At 40.9% G+C, this 21,387-nt stretch overlaps 1 protein-coding gene across 1 annotated transcript in view; it reads left to right on the top strand.

The window, feature by feature from the left end:
• PREX2 (phosphatidylinositol-3,4,5-trisphosphate dependent Rac exchange factor 2) overlaps window positions 1-21,387 on the top strand; it is a 250,362-nt gene that overhangs the window by 16,143 nt on the left and 212,832 nt on the right. The window contains exon 2 of the mRNA XM_018554229.1: window positions 20,426-20,497. Coding sequence (XP_018409731.1) covers window positions 20,426-20,497 — 72 coding nt within the window. The remainder of the gene's footprint in view (window positions 1-20,425; window positions 20,498-21,387) is intronic.

The following is a 21,387-nucleotide window of genomic DNA, read 5'->3' as shown; positions in this document are numbered from 1 at the left end:
AGGGAGGCACATTCCCTGTCCCACAGTCATAAGTCCCAAAAGAACGCCCTCGGTGCAACTGCTGCTATGGTTAGGAGCAGGAGGAGGGGGTGGCGATCAGAGTTTTGAGCAGGGTTATACAAACTCAGGCAAACTGAGTTCTCACCAAGCCTAGCTTCATCTCTAATTGTCAGTAACAGCACCTCAGTTCCATAATTTGGTTTGCAAAAGGGGCATGGGGGCATTTTGGGCAATCCTTTGAAGATCTGTAATTGTAAAAAGGAGCCTCTTATGTATGGCCATTGCTATTGCTTCTCAAAGATATTTACATCACCTGTCTTGACATTCTTTCCAAAATGCATTTACTGTGGAACATTTGACAGGCTATCCTTTTCCACCCATCATCTAATTTCTATGTCCAGGTTTAGGTCCTCGTACATATTAAATGCTTGTTGTCCACCACCTGTTACATCAGTAGAACTGTATGGTGATCTGGCTGAGGATGACATAGCACATTGCATAATAGATAAGGTGAGGGATCTATATGAAAGGAAGAGGTCATCTGTTCTCTCAGAAATTTTGGCAGATAGCTTTCCATCCTCAAAATAAAAACATTAGGCTGAGATATTGCTGTAAGGGACCTGTTCAAGTAGGTAAATAGAACCAACGAACACATATTTTTTTTCCTTGCAATAGATAAGTATCTTGGGTAGCTCGGCACCCTTGAAAATTACTTACATACAGAGAGCAACTAAAGCTTGTTTTGCATCATATGAGATGGTTGTTACTGTAGGAACAGTGCCCACTTGAGTTCTTTTTTTAAACATCCATGCACATAGGAAATGTACACGTTCACAGGAAAAAAGAAACTTAGATCCAAGCATTCTAGTTTTGCCCAATGTTTGTGGTCAACTTTTGAAACAAGATAAAATCAGACCAATAACTTCAAATATTATTTTACCATCTGATTTACCCTAACCTTAAATATAACAATGGGTGGATAAAGGTGAATTGGCAAGTAGTGATGGGCCGTAAAAAGAGTACGGGGATTCGGGTACTGCCCTGGGGGACATGTATCAATGAAAAAAACACTTTAAAAAAATAAAATTTTTAAAGGAACCATGATTTTAACATTGCTTAAAGTGAAACAATAAAAATGAAAAATTCCTTTAAATATTGTGTCTGGGGAGTGCCTTCTTTAAATTGCCTGTAAAGTGGAGCATCTGTACGATGTACAGAACCTGCTGCAACAAAACTGAGATTAAAGAAAAATGAAATTTAGGTCTGGTAGGAATTATAGGAGGGACCCCATGTAAAAAAAAAAAAGTGTGTGGGTTTCCCCATCAAAGTCATGCCAGGCCATTAAGGGCTGGTAGGAATTTTAAGGAGGAACCCATCCCCAAAAATGGGGAAAAAAAGACGTGGGGTCCATACCAAACCCTTGATCAGGCCACATGCCCGCGGCACTGGGAGGGTGCTTTTCCAGGGTCGCCCATGAAAAAAGCACCTTGTCCCAGTACCGATGGGGACAAGGGCCTCTTCTCCACAAGCCCTGGGGGTTGTGGGGGTGTGGGCAGGGGGCTTATTCACATCAGAGTACCCCTTTAATAAAGGGGCACCCAGATGCGGCCCCCCTCCTTGTGAATGAGTAAGGGGTACTTGTACCCCTACCCATTCACTAAAGGGTTAAATTTAAGTTTTAAAAAAGAGGCCAGACTTTAGAAATAATCCTTTAGTTGAAAATAAAACAAAAAAACAAGTTTTTGACAAGTTTTTTATTTTTAAAGAAATGGAAAAAAAACCCTGACGTCCGCCGACCCGTCCACTCCCGACGAACTCCCGCCGCAGAATGGCATTCTGACAGATGTTGGCAAAATATAAAAAATTAGGCGGAGCTAGCGGTGACAGCTAGCTAGCTCCTCCCAACTGTTTACAGTTGTACGGCATCTGACCGGTGAGCCATGATTGAGCAAAGTCATCATTACTTTGCCCAATTACGGCTCTTACAAAGTGCAAGGCTTTAGCCAATCAGGGCTCATGAGGCACTGAGCAGTGCGCAGTGCCGCTTAGGGCACTCGGCGGGTGAATTAGCCCGCCGAACTCCTTGATAGTTTGTGTGTTGGCCAATCACATGAACTGCCGATGTTCGAGTCGAACTCTTGCTCGACTCAAATATCAAGCCCATCCCTGTTGGCCAGCTCTACCCCCTCATCAGAGATCACATGAACCATCCCTTGGCAATCAGAGGAAATGGAAAGTCTTAGCACTTTCATCGACATAGTGTTACTTTAGGAATTTTCAGGTTACAACATTATGTTTGCAGTTAAAGATGTGCTTTTATTTGTTACCCATTTATAAATAGTGGATATGCAATTTTTTATTTGTGGTGATTTTTTTTTTTTTTTATCCCAGCATATTCATTCTAGTTAACTGTGATCTCTTTGTAAAGTAACATAATCCGAAGTGCCAGATCCTGACAGAGGAGTTCTCAGGTTTTCTTGTTTTAGATGCCCAGATCCAGCCCAAATCACATTTTCTGCTGAGGTTTTTTTTGTGCTGTATTAAATAATGAAGAGCGGGCAGCCTACTGGGAGGAACACAAAAGGATATTGTGGCCTTCAGAGAGCGCTCCTGTCATTGATGCCTCTGTCATTTAAAAAGCTTACTTCCAGTTAGGGAAGTGCATTGTGTACACTTCTCTGAGAAATCAGCCATTTAACTCTATAACCAATTTCAATCACTTTAAATCCCTCTATCACACATCTAAAGGTGGTCATGGGTCGGCCACAAATTGAGATTTTTTTTTAGATCTTAAGTAAAGACAGTTGTAAAAACTTCAACAGCGTTCAAAATACAAATGATCGCTATTCAGAATCCTAACAATTCTTCTGGAAGTTGTGAGTTATTCCAGTTATTCCATGTGATGTAGTATTTTCTACCCAGATGTCACAGCGATTCCACTCTCCACTGTGATACTTCACATTAAAAATATCCTTCTAAACAACCATGACAATGATTTCTTGTAATCTTGGAAACCAGTTTGTACAGTATCTGTAAGTTTATCACTTATTTTTTACATAAAATGAAAGCAAATCGGAACATTATGAATCATGGTATGTGTTTTGACCATGAATATGCACAGACCTTGGCGCTGCACAATTCTTGAGTAATTTTGACAGGAGTTCATAAAATCTTTAGATCATACAAAAAACTGGTGCTATCTCCACTTTTGTATTGAAATAATACCAATCCTCTTCAGGTCCGTTATACTGTATATATTGGCAATCTTTATTGCAGATTCCTGGCTTTTCTGTTCACAGGTTATATGACAGGCCATTGTATGAGCTGTTAATTGGTCTGTCTGTTATAATCATGTGGTCAGCCCACGTGACCAATCACACAAGCACAAAATAAAATGTTTAAATCTGTACACAAGCAATCTATTAAAATCATCTATTGTTTACACAGAAGAACTGTTTAAAGTTTTTTTTATTGCAACAACTAAAAAAATGCTTGGAAAACCCCTAGGGGACCCAGTGCACATAGCACTTGTCCCTGTTCTATTCTGTGCAGGGTTTGCTGAGCACCATTGTTGGATAGGTTTCTTCTTAGTGAAAACAAAGACTGAGCCCATAACCTGCCACCTGCTATCCTAGAGGAAGAGAGTACAGTTGTAACTGTTGGCTTGTGTTATTGTGAAAATGATGGCGGCCGGAGAGGAGGAAAATAGTTCATAAAAACACAAGCCCACAACAACACACAGCAGATACCACACTTGTCCAAGAGAGACCATTGCAGTATCCATAAGAGACTAGTGTAATATCTGGTGGGTGTTGTGGCATTGTAGCACAGCAACTGAATGCTCAGGTGTGAACAGGGGCCACTGAAAACAATGGGATTCTTCCTGTTGAGCCCTGTAGTACATTGAAACTACAAAACAATTGGGTGTGAATGGGGCCCCACATAGAACATATCAATCCGAATTAACCATTCAGGGGATGCAGAGGTGTCCCTAGCCTCTGCACTGCCTAAGGCAGGGGGTGGTGGTACACACTACTGGGGGAATGGGGGCTGATGGGAGTCTCTGCATCTTCTCCCTGCCCAGCTCTAGCTCTGGCTGACGTCCTCCCAGCTCTCCGGCTCTGGCCAGCGCCCTGCCCAGTGACATCCCTGGTTGCTAAGACCTGGGTTGGGAGATATGTATGGCCCTTACACATCTTCCCACCCGGCTCTTAGCACCCTGGGACGCTCTGGCTGAAAAGGGAGAGACAGGCACACTACAAACATTGTGCAAGACAAACTTCCCTAATATCCTAATAACACTGAAAAGACTATACAGTCCTTCTAGGCTACATTTGCACTAGCCCGCACGCAGGGCCGGCCTTAGGCCTTTAGGCGCCCTGTGCGAGAAAGCTTTACAGCGCCCCTCAGTGACCACACCCCTCAGTGGCCACACCCTCAGTAACCACACCCATTTATTACCCATATTTTTGGTAAAATATAAAAAGCGGGGTCACGTCGGGTAAATAGACACCAAACATGTCATGCTTTAAAATTGCGCGCACCCGCAAAATCGCAAAAAATTACCATTACGCTAAAACTCAGATGCGGTGCCATCCAGAACCCTGCAGAAAAATGCAGCATGTCTGCAATTTTCATCCCAGCCCAGTCCAGCATTGTGGTGTGGACAGGGCACATAGAAAACAATTATTTTCTATGTGACCTTTTGGAGACTGGCATTTTTCTTGTGCAGAAAAACACAGGTCACCTCACATACTGTGAACATAACTGTACATCCCGAAAGAAAAAGCAGACTTGCGTTACTGGATTTCAGTTTTGCATGTCTATGATCACATTTTTATTTTGCCCTGAGATAGTTCTGAGCAAAAAAAAAATGATACTCTTCAAAGGTTCATATTTATTAGCTTGATAAATAAAGCAAATTTCTTAGTTTTTCTTAAGGGCGTTATATATCAATCACTAAACAATTTCACGCCTCCTAGAGTGAGCCCAATGAAATGCTCTAAGAACAGTTGACTTGTGTTGTAGGAGATAAAAAGAACCTTTGAAGGATGCTTTCATAACGTCAACAACAATGGCTGATAGTATAAACGATTTTGTGTTAAGTAACGTTAAAGTAAACCTACTGTAGTAAAAATGTAAAAACAAATAGATACTTTTCCCGTAAGAAAATGAAAAATCTCCCTGCTTGGTCTTCGAAGCAGACAGGTGGGCGGGTCCGCACTCAAAACCCTGCCTGTTACAGGAGAACTCCATACAGACATAGAAAGACAAAAATTAATGCAGCTCTATATTAATTACATTGAGGAAGTGCATCCTATGGGCATCTTCAATAAGTTTATAAACTTCTAGATCTATATGGTTATTAGGAGTGGGATAGAACTTAGGGAGGTTAGTAAAGACCTTTCAATAAACCTTCATAATTATCTTTGCTGAATGTGCATGTTTATGGACTGAGATTATCATCTCATCTCTGTGGGCTGCTTCACATTATTACATGACTTTTATGCAAACATTGAATAGGCAGAAAGAAATTCCTCGGTCACAAGCAGGAGAGTCACCTAGGGGAGCAATCTACTGTGTAAAGGTCACATGAGAGGGAAATAGTTGAAAAATATGCTAAATGAGTGAATTTCATGTCTACATGTCAAGTTTATTTATAGAAGAATTATCTCCCATTGTGCCGCACTTTATTCACGTCTAGTTACATCTTTATGGAGATCGCTCTCCGAGGAATAAAACATTCTCAGATGGTTCAAAACACATATTTCAGAATGCTTCTTTTTTCACTGAACGCTTGCTACAATTGCTATGCCATATGGAAGAGTTTTATCTTTAGTCAGCCATTTTTTTGTACTGGAAATAACAGACATGAATACACAAATTCACTTGATCTGCTAGGTTCAGACTCAGAAAAAAAATAATCATGCATTTAAAGGGAAATTCCACCTTTTGCAATAAATAAATAAATGCACACTTCTTTATTAAATAAAAAAAAGTGTCTTTATTTTTTGCATTGCATTTTGGAGTGAGTAATGCATTGCAACCGTGATGCTCTGGCTCCCATCCACGTCAGTAACGAGGTATGGACATGCTGTAACATGGAAGGGAGGAAGTGTCAATAGACTACAAGTGCTGTGACATCAAAGTTCCTCTGCTGTGGTGGCTGATGGGACTTGTGGGGGTGGGAGAGAGGACTCTGATCTGACCATGCTTTATGTTATACCTTGTCTCAAAGTATCACCCTAACCGTCCCCTACGCTCCTCCCAAGACCTCCTGCTCTCTAGCTCCCTCGTCAACTCCTCCCATGCTCGCCTCCAGGACTTCTCTAGTGTCTCCCCCATTCTTTGGAACTCCTAACACAAACCTGTCCTTCTATCCCCCACTCTGACTTACTTCAGGCGATCCCTTAAGACTCATCACTTCAGGGAAGCCTATCCCACCTCAACCTAACCACTGAACCATCACATTCTAAAACAATTCATCCCCACACAGATACCTCCTCATGTATCACTTGCCCCTCCCTTTAGATTGTAAGCCCTCATGTGCAGCGCCCTCCTTACCATCTTGTCTTGAATTGTGTTGTAATGTCTTCCTTATATTGTAAAGCGCTGCGCAAACTGTTGGCGCTATATAAATCCTGTATAATAATAATAATAATACCGTAAATATGGGTGTAACATGAAACATGATCAGAAAGGTGCGCTTAGCCTTTAAAAATCAGCTCCACTTAAACCTTATATTTTAGTTTTGTGTGATTGCTGGCAAGTTCAATCACATGTTGCCTTATATCTCTCAGCAAGTAGCAAGATATACCAACCGGTATTGTCAGTTGTTTCCAACTGCTGGAGTCATAAACCCTTATGGTGGTCTCTTGGTCTTCCATTTGGCCGTGGTTTTTGGTTGTGGGAAACACAACACCTTTTTATGATCTTACAGAGATAAGGTGGAAGGCGGAAGGCACAAGCTGGAATGCGCAAGCTACTACTACATGTCATCAATGGCATTTTCAAGAGATAGAAAAATTGGTGAATCTTGGGTTAATGTTGTGTAAATCTTGGGTGAACACATTAACAAATAGACCACTTAAAGTGTATTTCCACTTTTGCAGTCAAATTTGAGAATCCCCTTGTTATATGTTTGTTATGTGTTCCCATTCACACAGCATAACAAAACATTATTTGTTAAAAAAATCTTACCTTATACATGTTTTATTGTAGCAAGCAACATGGCGACTCCAGTTTTTTTCTCAGCACTTTAACATTCAGTCATTAAAATTTGAATGCACAAGCCAGGTTGTAAGCACAAGCCAGGATAGACAGTGTTCAAATCTACTTTACAAATACAGACAAGGTTAACAAACCCCTCACAGCCTCCCCTAACATTACAAAGAAGGAGAAGTAACTAGAAATGTTAACCATTAAGAAGCCAAGAAACCCTAACTCAAGTAAACACAACTTTAACTACAAGAAGCATTTTTACCTTTTTATTTCAGATTCTGCTATGTGAATGGGAACATGTAACAATGATAACATAGGTGTTATCCCAATATGGCTGCTAAAGTGTAAATACAATTTAAAGAAGAACTCTGGGCAAACATTTTCTTAACCCTTGCAGTGGAGCTACCCCAGCACTGCAAGGGTTAAGTGCTCATTTTTGTCTGGGTGCGAAAATGGCAAAGTTATACTTATATGAAGCTTGGAGCAGGCTCCTAGCAGACTCTCTTCTCTTTCGCTCCAGAGGTCTGTAAGTCAACCCGTCCAATACATAGTTACATAGTATTTGGGGTTGAATAAAGACATACGTCCATCAAGTCCAACCCATATAGGTCCGTGCATCATCTCTTTCTTAGGAGTACTTGTACCCCTGTATATTACGGTCCCTCAGGAAATCATCCAAGAGTTTCTTGAACACTTTCACACTCCTGGCTGAAATCACTGCCGATGGCAGTGAGTTCTAGACCCTAACCGCTCTAACTGTAAAGAACCCCCTTCACCCCTCGTGCTGGAATTTGTTTTCCACCAATTTTAGGTGGTGGCCTCTAGTTTTTGTAATGGAGTTAATCTTAAAGAGTTTGTTGCCAATGTTGCTGTCGCCATTGAACATCTTGTACATGAAAATCATATCCCCCCTTAATCTCCTTAATTCCAACGTGAACATGTTTAAATTTAGTAGCCTTGTCTCATAGCTCTGGTCCTCCATACCCCTAATTAGTTTGGTTGCCCTCCGCTGGACCCTCTCCAGATCAAGGACATCTTTTCTTAATACTGGTGACCAAAACTGGACCGCGTACTCCAGATGAGGCCGAACCAATGCTCTATAAAGTGGCACAATTATAGACTTGTCTCTGTAGTATACATATATAATATACACTTTCCAATAAACAATTTATAATGGCAATGGTTGCCAGAACCTCAAAAGTCCTGTAATCAGGCCCGGATTTCCCACAAGGCCAGCGGTGACCTTGTGGGGAAGTTGCGGGCGCCGGTGTGCGGTGTCCCGGCGAAGGAACTTCGCCCACCGGCTCCATAGTGTGTGGCTGCTGGCCAATCACGTCGCGGCAGGCCGCAACTCCTCCCCCCAGCTGTCAGATATAGGGCGCGAGGTATGAATCCACATTAACAGGACGCCGGTGGATTCATACCTCGTCGTCTACCTTGCTATCACACAGGGGTTGCAAGGAGAGTAAATCCGGCCCTTCCTGTAATTACAGTAACATAAAGGCTACAGCTTGTGTTTTTAAATGTGATCATAGATGCACAATCTCCTTGAACGTTTATTAGTTTGTTAAGGTGGACATTCTGAACAATGGTGATCCTGACATAAAGATCCTTGTTCAGGCATTTCCTGTTATAGGGCGAGAATGCTCTGTCACTGTCTCCCCATACTGCTCCTGCGTTATCACCCAGTCATATGGTTTCTGATGTGGACTGCAAGTCACCAATTTAACTCTTATTGTCAAGGCTTGGTTCACGGTTGTCACTATCATGAAATAATCTATGATAAATGCTATGAAGCCATTGCTTGGGTGCATGTAGACAGGAAGTGGCTGCAGAGAGTCTGCATGAGATAAGCAGCATTCAGATTAAAAGAAAGATGAAAAAAAGGTAAAAACTGTTTGTTATTTGACAAAAAATTGATTATTATTTATGCCACACAGTACTTTAGCAAATTAATTGTCATCTAGTTTGGGTTTAGATCTACTATTTTGTAAGTATTTAAAAATAATAGAAGCAGAAAGAAATGATCACATGTGGTTATAATGTGCCCTCCGTGTAACATACAGTGCTTTCAGTACATTTATCTAACATATGTCTATCTATCGGTTTGGTGTGCAGTTGTGTGTGGGTGACAGGTGTGCTTTGAACCAGTATTTTATAAGTCCTTTACATTTCCTTCTGGGTTACTTTTGTTAGAACGTGTGAGAAGTCACACATTTTATTAATGAGACTTTGGTGGTGACAAACTGGAGGGACCATTTACTTTAATTTACTATTGGCAGCTTGGTGCATAATACAGAACTGCAACCCCCAAGACTAATAATGTGATTTATAAGCAAGAGAACCATTTAAACTCCTTATAAGTATAGTACAATCTGTTTTAACTACCTGCAGGGAGACTGTAATGATTACGGCAGCTTGCTAAGTATTAACCTGCATGTGAACAACAGGCTGTAAAACCCCCTTGCCAATAAAAGGGATTTCTGTTTGATCCATTAGCTAGTCTTCTGGAGGGTCTCTCAGTAAACATTCATAGATTTTTATTTAAAAAATAATAATGTTAAAAATCCAATTTATCTGTTTTAAACATGGGGCGGTTATGTTTGAATTGTCAATGAGAAAACATATTAGCTTGCCTAATGATTGAATGGCGCCTACCCATCTCAAAACTATAACGTGCTTTTATATACTGAAATCTAAGGGTTGCATATTGTTTAAACGCAGTACTAAATATCTTGTGATAGGTGACTATAGCTCTGATTTTTAGTGCAATGAATCTTTAATCTCTGGTCAAACCAAAAAAGTACACTTGCAGTGGAGCTACCCTTGCACTGCAATGATGAAGTGCTCTTTGATGCCTGGGGGACAGGAAAAAGCTTTTTTACTCTGGTTCCCGCAGCCTCTTCTCTCACTTGCTTTGGCGGTCTAAGGACCATTGACATCATCATGTCTAATGCAGGTTCTGCATGTCTAATGCATGGCCGAGCGTTGAGGAGAGAGAGAGCCGCCGGCTGTCAGATCCTGGCCGTGCGGCTCTCTTTCCTCACTGCTTGGCCATGCTGCTGTGCTTTGCAGTCTGGTGCAATCGCGAACAATCGTAAATATTCAAGCTTATGTTGCAAGCACCTGTAATAAAAAGTTCGTCATACACTGATGCTTAATACTAAAACCTACACTGAACAGCGTGGATGGGGGAATACCCCTCCAGCTGTTGTATTCTGACAGCTGCAATCAATGTTCAGGTTTAAAAAATCAACTTTGACCAGAAGGGTCCTGAGGTGGCCACGCTCTGGTCCTGCTGACTTGGCTGAAATTCCACTAGTATGTGGCCATACACAAGTGTTTTGCTACAATCTATTAGATTGCCTGTACTTTCGTTGTAGTGTTATTGTTCTAGACAACATAATAAAGGCTTGATCTATCCACACTATTTTGTGAATGACAGGGAAATTAGAGTGCAGTTTAGCAATAAATCTTAAAGGAGAACTATGGGGTTAAGGCTTTTCCCCATAGTTCTCCTTAGGGTAACGGGAGGACACAAACTAGCGTCCTCCCATCACCCTAGGCTCGCGGTATACTGAGACGCCGCAGCTGAAGCGGATCCCAACAGCTGCGTGACTATCTAGAGGCAGAGCCAGCTGTACCTGCCCCTCACCCGTCCGTTCCGACAGTAAGCGCTGGAGGATCGGAGCGGGGAATCCAGCCCCGCCCCTGTCACGGCAGAGAGCCGTGACAGGATCGAGAGGTGAGCGAATGCCGGTATGTGTTCGCTCACCTCCCGATCTACTGAGCCAACCTGTGACAGTCTCATTGTCACAGGTCGGCTAGAACTATGAGGTGAGTGAAAAGCACTCAGCTCATAGTTCTCCTTTAAACAAGCATGTCTGCAAATGAAAAGCTGGGAATGACTGCTACATCTGCACTGTAATTCTTTGTTATACGTTTGTGTGTGTATTTATAGATAGAAAGATAGATAGATAGATTTTTTTTTTTTTTTATGAACTATCTTGATACATTATTTAGGGAAAAACATAAACTAATGACAGTGGAGGACACAGAGCTGTAACAGAACAAATTGAAGATTAAAGTACTATCTTTGCAGTATTTATTAACCAGTAATTATCTGGAGATTAAAATGATACATTTGAGAAATATTCATTTTTATTGTGCTTTTTACATACCTGGCCATCATGTCAGTTGTTGCTTCTAAATTAGCTTACAAGCTATTATTCTAATCACTATTAGACATGTGTTTGTATACATATACTCCATGCGGCTATAAAACTTTACAAGGCATAATTATACAATAAATAACATGATCATATTATGTTTTATGGCATTAAATCATCCATTTAGATAAGTAGATTTTACAGTGCGTAGCTTATGTGACATAATATTCACTTGATGCTCACTGACATGCGCTAGGTCTATCTCATAGTGCAATTTAGTGACCCGGGTCTTTGGATAAACTGATTTAATAGCTCTTCAGATTTACAAAGATTGGATTTCAAATCTGTAATTTCTTCAAAGATCAATCTTTATTTATAAATGGTTACAACATACCTGTAATAATAAAATTGATTAAAGTATTGCTAAAGACAAAACTTTTCTTTTCGATTTTGATAAAGTAGTGATGGGATAGAACCACCATCTGGTGTTGTGTCATTGTTGGGGAGATTCTCTCCCTCTAACTGTCCTGATCACCAAAGTCACCACTAATAAACATTTTGAGCTGCCACGAGAACAGGAATAGAGTGGAAATTATCCAATGAGAACATTTGTTCCTGTGACAACTGTCTAATAGGGGATATCCCTCATATCAGAAAGCAATCCCCTTACTTCCTGTTGAGTCTACTGGACCGGAAGTAAAGGGAAATCTCCCTATCAAGACACAGATGAAAAAAACATGTTTTGGCTCTAGATGTACTTTAAGTTAAGCTAAGCTAAACGTTGAGTATTATTACCTATCATATGGCTCCACAGTGTTCCTTGTTATTGGAATAATCTTCTTGACAGAGCTGCAGGTGCCCATACAAAAATTGATTTTCTGAAAATAGCTTTTTATATAATTCTAGGTAACCCCCTTCCCCACTAACTGTGTGGCACTATGACGGTCTGGCAATAGGTTGGACACTGTCACAAGGGAAAGAAAGGGTCGCACTAAAGCTGGTCATACATTGCTCGAATTTTGGTTGAATCCTGTTGACATTGCTGAAATTCGATCAATGTGTGGCCTTTTCAGCATCCATCCTTTTGACAAAAGTTGAGTGTTTAAGTGACTTTTGTCAATGGAGCCGGGCCAAAAAATTCTTGCCTGAAAAGTCACTGCAATCTAAACAGTCCCCACTGTATGGTGTGGAATTGAGCCTGTTTTTATCATGTTCAGTCTGTGGGGTTGAAGACATGGGGGATGATATTTTAAATCATCTGTTTAGATATACTCTGGCTGAATGCCGTTCGCATGGCATTATTACCACTAGATGGAGGCGAGGAGCATAGGCTTTCCAGTGCTCCTCAGCTCCAAATAGTGCTGAGAATGCTGTACAAACAGCCTTTGGCCACTGATGTCTGGCCGGATGATGTGTAAATCACCCTCATAGTGTATGGCCGACTGAACTCTTCCAATTCCACAGAAGTTAGATTACTTTAGGAGTGCCAGTGGTGCTGTTAAGGGGGTTATGCTAACAATGATGAGCTCTTACTACCTAGCTTTTAGGTTTATAGTTTTTTTGCAACCAGTAAAGGTGACTGTTGTGAACTGTTGTGTTGTGCCAAGTGTGAACTATCTTATTTGCTAAGTGATAATTGGAAGAAATTGTTTTGGTCTTGCTCTGAGTATATGTTATGTACTCGTTATTGCACTTCTGTTTTTATATATATGACCAGTACAAGAAATGAACTATATCCATATTTATTGTAGTCATGTGTGTGCTACATGAATGCAATATACTGATTGGAGTGGTTCATGCCATAATTATAATTTTCCATTAGAGACATCTTATTTTTACCTGCCTCTTGGCTTTCTATGTGTTACTGGCCGCACAAAGTGAAAAAGGTCTTCTGGTAACCGAGAAGGTGCAACATTGCTGAAAGTGACCTACTCAATTGAGATATGTATTGATTTTTCATTTCAGCTTAACATTTATTGACTCAGTCACAGCAAAATACTCAATGGGGAAGCTCCTGGCTTATTACTTTATGTATAGGATCTGCACAATTCCCTGACCGACAAAATCATGTTCTGGAGAGGTTGACTTCTTAGGAAAAGTTCAAGTTTAAAAGACTTTTCTTGCTCCACTTTTGCAATTGTGCTCAGAAAAGAAGAATGGATATTTATTAGAATAACTGGGTAGAGGCCAGTTCTGTTTCATGCACATCATTTTCAATGCAAATTTAAAAAAAATAACAATGACCGATATATTTCAAATGAGGCTGTACTGACAAAGTGAGTATCCTGCCTTCTGTAGACAAGAGGAGGCTTTAATACACACAATGCACAAGATGAACAATTTAATTTGCACCGTCTTCTTTCTTCACTGTATGATGAAAGCTCCCCGTTGGTACAGGAAGTACAGTCAGCACCCCTTCATTACAGCAGCTGTGGTGTGCCAAACACGCAGCATGCTGAGCATAATGCCCTGCTAGGGTGCTTATGCTCAGTGCTGAATTATAAGCCATCCCTTCTCATATTCAGGTGTAGCACACTACAAAATGTAATTTATTGCACCTTACCAGTCCTCAGATCTGATGGTTGCATTCGTTTTCTTTTTTTTATGCTTTTTTTTTCTCCTTCATTTGTATCTGATGATCCTGTCAGTAACACATTTCCTGAGCAAGAATGCTCCTTTGCTTCAAATCAATAGAGGAGCAGCGTTGACAGCCTAGACCAGGGGTAGGCAACCTTGGCTCTCCAGCTGTGCTGAAACTAAAAATCCCATAAGGCATTGCAAGCCACAGGCATGACTCCCAGAGGCAGAAGCATGATGGCATTTGTAGTTTCAGCATAGCTGGAGAGCCAAGGTTGCCTACCCCTGCCCTAGACTTGCACTCTGGTTGCCATTATATATGTCTGCATGACTATGGTTTAGGTGTACTTTATCACACTATTGTGTCTGTTATTTTTCTAGTAAAGTTATTATGCTAACAGAAAGTATCGGGGATCAATATGACAAAAGGAAAACGTTGTCCCAAATTTCCTCTAAGGGTCGATTCACCCCAGTGTGCAACTTACTGACGATGCTAATGTACCATGAACTGTCCACATAATAATTTTTATGCATGGGTTCTCAAACAAAGACCTGAAAATTATTTTAAGGGTTACTTTGGGGTAAAAAAGTTTATAAAGGACAGCTGTACCTTTTTTTTTTCTTTCAAGAATTATTGTTCTTTTTTGTTTTACAATACAATGTATTAGTCAAGTACATCGGATGCATACAGTCGTAGGTGGAAATGTAACATAAATGAAGGCATTCTTCAGTTTTCTACCTTATGCTCCCTGCTGGCTAGGAGGCAATGTAAACGGAATCAATATTTAGCAGTTGCCAGTAATCTACTCTCAAACCAAAGATCCAGTATAACTAAGGAATATCTTGCAAGCTGGATCAAACAAAATTGAAAATAAGTGGACGCAGGGGGACAAGCTGAGTAACCTTTGCCTAAATTCAGATCGCCAGTAGTCAGACGTCAAAAGAACGCACCTGTAGATGTTGAATCCAAGGGTCCCATATTTGCTCAAAGCGGGGGACTTTATCAGTCAACCGTGCCGTGAGGCGTTCGTTAGTGAAGAACCATTGGAGTCTACGCTCTATTTCCGTGAAAGGCACAGTGGTGGTGGATTGCCATGACTTCGCTACTGTCTGCTTGGCCGCTGTAAGACCGTGAAGTAAACATTTGTGTTGTTTAGGAGTGACTCCCTCAGGGGGTAGGTTGAGTAGGGCAACCTTTGGATCTGGTGTCAGCCTGAGAGCCATAAGTGAGGACAAAAAAGCAAATACTCTAGCCCAAAAAGACTGCACTATGGGGCATTGCCACCATACATGTATGTAGAAGCCCACTTCTCCACAACCCCTGAAGCATTGGCCATCATGACTCGGGACAAACGTTCGTAGCCTGCTTGGTACCAGCTGTACCTTTTATATCAACGTTCAGTTATTAACCCCTTCTACACACCCCTAAGCTAAACTTTGCTCTGTGCTAAACTCCCCTCTCATGCCAGCTACTTACCTGAGTTCCATGTCTACAGTCTCCTCCAGTGTTCACAGACCGGCCTTAAAGAAGCCCTCTTCAGCACTGGATAACAAGAATCTCTGGCCAGATATTGTGACCAGAGATTCTTGTTATACAGCCCCATTCAAGTGAATAGGGCATGCCAGTGCTAAAGAGACACAATTAGTGCAGGTAAACATTGATGGCATGGTGAATTTAATAAAAGTTGATATAAAGGTATAGGGCCCTGTGATGAATAAGCATTGCGCTTATTCATCACAGGTATTTATATTGAGCCAACAATTGTACACAGGGCTTCACATAGTGCACATTCATATCAGTCCCTGCCCTTGAGGAGTTTACAATATAAGGTTTGTATCACACATAGGGCCAGTTAACATGTCTTGTTGCCTTAGTTGATTGGGGTTCAATTTAAAATGAGTGGCACAGCAATATGCTAATAGCCTAATACACATAATTGCATAACGTTGCTGTAACACGGGGGTTAACATGCACATTACTACCCTGCACAATAGTGTGTTTTGGCACTTTAAGTATAAACTAGTTTTTTAAAGAGTAAATGCGAACAAAGTGTTAGAGCTGTGATGTGTGCCTGGGCTTTGTGTACAATAGGGCTGTATAGGGGGAGCATGGAGTTGAGGGAAATGACTGATTGTTCAGTGAACAGTAAAATAATTGACAGAAATGGCTGCGCAAAATTAAATTTATACATTGTTACATTTTCAGTTATTGTGTAATATCTGTTTTCGTTGTTGAAGCACAAACCCGGAAGATGTTGGTAAACACGTCTGTCCATAGCAGTATTTATAATCAAGAAACAGAAAAGCTCTGTATGAACAAATCAAATGAAAAGCATAGCAGGTGTGGAACATCCTGCCTAGCTGCAATGGCTGTAGCTCCTAGTGGGCGCTCGTATTAAGGTGCCCATACACCTTACGATTATCGGACAAAACTTTTCGTCCGATGATCGAACCGTCGGACGATTTTCGTACAACGGCCCCATCCTGCCCCGATTATCGCAAGGTTCAATGAACAGTAGTTAAAATAAAACACCTGGATGACTTGCGGTAATTGACCGCAATTATTTTCGTTTGCGCATGCACAGTGTTAATCGTACGACTTTTGACAGACGGAAACGCCACCAAACATGCGAACATCGTACGATCGACCAAAGTTTTCAAACATGCTTGACCGTCAAAAGTCGTACGATTGTAGAGTACTATCGGTCGGGCACTACATTCACACGTTACGATTGTCATACGAAAAGTCGATCGCATACGATTATCGTACGATAATCGTAAGGTGTATGGGCACCTTTAGTCCACATTCTCTGATAAACTGATAGCAGGCCTTGTGGGCTTTCATTGCCAAGCTGTTTGTTGTCATCCTGATTCTGAGCTGTTTGGGAAGACACATCCAACACAAAGAGCCAGTAGACTGTTTCAGTGCCATCAAAATTAGTTCAGATTAACCCCAGTTTAGAGACATGGAAGGACAGAAATGCATTTCTGCACTATTACACCCATCTTGCAATTGAGTAACTCATGATCTTTGCTATTTTTGGACACACAGTTCACATTCCCTTTAAGGACTTTCCCAGTTCCTATTTTAGGGACATTTATACATAAAGTCTGGTACAAATCTGTTCTTTTAGGGATTTTCCAGCTGCCACTTTGTTAAAAGTAGTGTATATTGAAAGCCCAAACTTTTTATTTTATTTTCCTAATTTCTTAGCTCAGCAAGTGAAATTATAACTGTGATTTTCATTTGGGAAAAATCACATATATTGTAATTTTCGTATGCTAGGCACAAAAGAAACACATATAATACGTCTGGGATTCCATTTAAGTAGCTGGTCTGGATTAAAATTTTAAAATAAATTAATTGATGCAGTGTCGAACATAGGTTCGACTCGAACGCGAAGCTCATCCCTACTTATAACACATCGATTTATTTAGGTTTGCAACAGGAAATGTTTCCAAATGAAAATCATATGGCGATACTTATAGCAGCTTCCCTGGGAAATACATGCTTCACGTTTTTTAATGTGTGAACTTAATCCAGCAAACTTCCCACACAGTTAACATTTCAGATAAATCTTAATTTGGTGTAATTCTAAGCTGAAGGAAGAGAAACTGGTTTGAATTCATAGCCACATACAGTACATGAGATAATGCTCCCCTCATGTAATTTATATGATACTACCAGTTACAGTGTAATTCTGCTTCCACACAAATCCAGGAGGTCACATGGAGGGATTTGACAGAGGTTGAAACGTATGACATGATTTTATAAATCCTTTCAGTCAGGGATTCATCGCCATGTGCACTTTGTGTGATTTGTGTGTTTTCACTGCTTGTTGAATGTTCCTGGCACATAAATAGAACGCATTTTCCCCAATTTTCCATAATCCCTCAAATGCACTTTCTAAAATCTCTTTAGTGTTAAATTCCAGTCATTTCCAAATGGTGTGTTACAGGTTATGTTGCCTCTGACTTCTTAGAAACTCTGGCCAAAAACAATTTAGACATTTGCACTTTAAAAATAAATGACCACTAATGAAGTGTGTGCCATTTGTGTATGCTGCTGTCTTTGGGAAAATGAAAATTGTTTAATTTGGTCCTTAGAGTACAGTAATGTCCATCGCTGAGACTGACAGTTCTGGCTGGAGTACACTGATCAAAGCAGGTCATTTGCTCGGCACCTGTTAAACTGCCAGAATTCCAACCATAGGTGGCCTTGCTGGCACAAACTGACTTGATGGAGCCAGGCTAAAAACTGTCGTTCAAACAGTGACTCCAGTCAATCAGCTGCGGTTACTGTTGAGGTATTTTGACAGCTGGCAGAGGAAATTCCTTAATTCGCATTGTTCAGTGTGGATGGGAGAATCAAGTGGTTTATTCTCATTCAGTCTGCAGCCTGAACAAGAAAAAACAATACGTGTGCGGCCAGCTTTAGGGGGTGATTTACTAACCTAAACACACACACACACACCAGGTGTGTGTGATTTTCACACAGCAAAACGTATTTATCAACCAAAAAGTCTCTAAAAGCATATTTCCACTAATGCCATATATGGAAAAATCATGCACATGATGCATATATAATGCTGCTTCACAGTTTAGACAAAAATGGTTAGCTCATGCATTTACATTCCTGCATTCATCAACGCAAGCAACATAACATAGAGCTAATTTACACCACATTACCTTGCAATTCATTGCAGGGCTTTGCACAACACACCTGCTGGGTGTGTACACACTACAAAGGTGTTTCGATTCCTCCCATAGATCATGCTGGGAGGGAACACACTACAGAGGTGTATACACGTTCGTGGTGTGTTTAAAAGGTTAGTAAATCAACCCCTTAGTCTTCCTTTTGCTTTGCAGAGGAATCCGGTAGATAACATGAGGACAAGTAGTTATACTAGTGTAGCCCCTACTACCTTTTGTGGACTGGCTACTAGAAATATAGCATTGTCAGAGCTGTTATCAGTCTGCAGTATCTGATTTGTAGTTGGTTATATGTAGTTAAGTCCAGGTGTTCTGTTATTGATTGTACCTGCATGAGTTGGGTGTGACCTTGCTGCAGTGTGGGACAGCCAGTGTTGGAACATCATGGGTGTCTGTGCCTCTCCAGTCAATCACTGGGAATTTCATGGGCAGTGGTGCATGCTGTGGGAGTGCATATATATTCAGAGGATTGCCATGTGCTTAGTTCCAGTCCGCCCCTGGGCTTAGCTTGGGGGTGGGATGCTCAGAGATGGAGATGCTGACTAGTCCTCAAGCCTGGAGGAGGCCACACCTGTGGACCCTGGAGGGGTCTGGAACTGAGAGAGTAGGAGAACCAGGGAAGCCCTAAGATTACTGGAGGTGCCTGGTACTGATGTGGACCTCAGGAAGTCTTGTTTCTCTCCTATGGAATATGTCATGCCTATCCCTGTTCAGCTGTTGCTCTATTGCCCAGTGTTAGCCTGTGCTCCTAATGATTCTGCACTGTGGAAGTCTGAAAGGATTGGTGAGGCTGGAGTCTTCTCTACTTTTGCTATAGATGTCTGAAGCCCTATATCCTCTCTCGCAGTTTTGAAGTTCTACAATAAAGCATTTAAAAAGACACTTAATCTGTTTGGCGTCCAACTTCTTGATCACACATCCCTTCACTGGCTAAAGATCTGCCCCTGAGAGTTAAATGTCGGCCCTCCCTTGCCCTTAAGGGGTACATCTCAGGCCTCTGGGGGTCAGGGGGGCACTACATTAGCAGTATTTTGAAATGCATAGTTGGCATAATGACACTAAACTCAGAAGTTAAATCTTAAAAATGCATTCAAGTACCTTAACTATTAATAATACTACTGGACCTTATTTGAGTATCACTCAGCTGTAGATCCTCAAATCATCTCTGAATTGGTGCGGACACTGTCCTTCCTTCTGGAGGGTGACTACTTTTGTTCCCCATGGTCCCTGTGTGTGTTGTAAAGTACCCACTGCTCCAAGCTTGCTCCTGTGATGGACTATAATCTCAATACAAATTATTAGTAAACTAAACGTGAGATTGTAGTCCATCACAGGAGCTAGCTTGGAGCAGTGGCTACTTTACAACACACATGGGGACCATGGAGAACAAAAATAGCCACCCCCAGAAGGAAGGACAGTGTCAGCATGAATTCAGAGATGATTTGAAGATCTACAGCCAAGTGATAAACAAATAAGGTCCAGTATTGTTAATAATTAAGGTACATGAATGTATTTTTAAGATTTAACTCCTGAGTTTAGTGTCACTTTAATTAATACATAACTAAACCAACGGTGTATTCTTATACTTGCTTGCTTTTCCATCTTTATGACACAGACATAGCTTTAAATTGATCAGTTTTGTCCTAATTTGATCAGTTGTATTAGTATAGAGTAGGTTTGATGTACTTCTCATCCTCTTCAGCCATTGTTTAATAATACCTCTTCACATTTTTTTTTTTTCACAGGCATTTTTTCACCGATTGATGCAATATGCAGCCTCCAAATCTGATAAAAATGTCACAGAGGAAACTGTAAAGGTTAGTTTTGAAATTCTTGATGTTTCTGTTGTATTTTTAGAATATATAGCTGTATTTTGTCTTCCACAAACGATGTTATTAGTGAAGGACATGAAAGTGCCCTGACCTCGTTAGTTAGACTGTACCTATCAACCCAATAGAAGACCTTGTTCAAGTCTTCAAACATCACCAAGCAGGTCGTGTTTTAAAGAAGAATTGGAAAGTATATAGGTAATGATTAGCTTTGTGCAGAGCTATGGGGCCGGGGGTGGGAGCAGCAGTCTTCTGACTGTAGCTGTCCTGGAGCTCAAGAGTTAATTCTTAAAAATGCATTCAAGTACCTTAACTATTAACAATACTGTACATCATCTGTGCCTCACTCAGTTGTATATCCTCAAATCATATCTGAATTGGTCCTGACACTATCCTTCCTTCTGGAGGGTGCCTACTTTTGTTCCACATGGTCCCTGTGTGTGTTGTAAAGTAGCTACCACTCCAAACTCGCTCCTGTGATGGACTACAATCTCACATTTAGGTAACTAATTTGTATTGAGATTGCAGTCCCTCACGGGAGTGAGTTCAGAGCTGTGGCACAACACAAAGGGAATGATAAAGGAAACAAGTTATTTGTGACATTTAAATTGTAGGACATTCCTTTTGTTTCTGATGATGTGAACATGAATAATTATTTGAAGATAGTCTCTTGATTAAGTGGACCCTGCTATAGACTGCTCAGAGTAGAAACACAGAGGGGGTCTCCCACACTCTTTATTAAAGTGATGGTAAACTCAGGAGTTAAATCTTAAAAATGCATTTAAGTACCTTACCTATTAACAAAAATGTATCTTACTTGTGTATCACTCAGCTGTAGATCCTCAAATCATCTCTGAAATGGTGCTGACACTGTCCTT

This window comes from Nanorana parkeri, unplaced genomic scaffold (genome assembly GCF_000935625.1).
Source record: "Nanorana parkeri isolate BGI_ZX_2015 unplaced genomic scaffold, ASM93562v1 scaffold147, whole genome shotgun sequence".
NCBI classification, from domain to species: Eukaryota; Metazoa; Chordata; class Amphibia; order Anura; family Dicroglossidae; genus Nanorana; species Nanorana parkeri.
The sequence above is the reverse complement of the archived record's forward strand: the minus strand, read 5'-3'. Positions and strand labels throughout refer to the sequence as shown.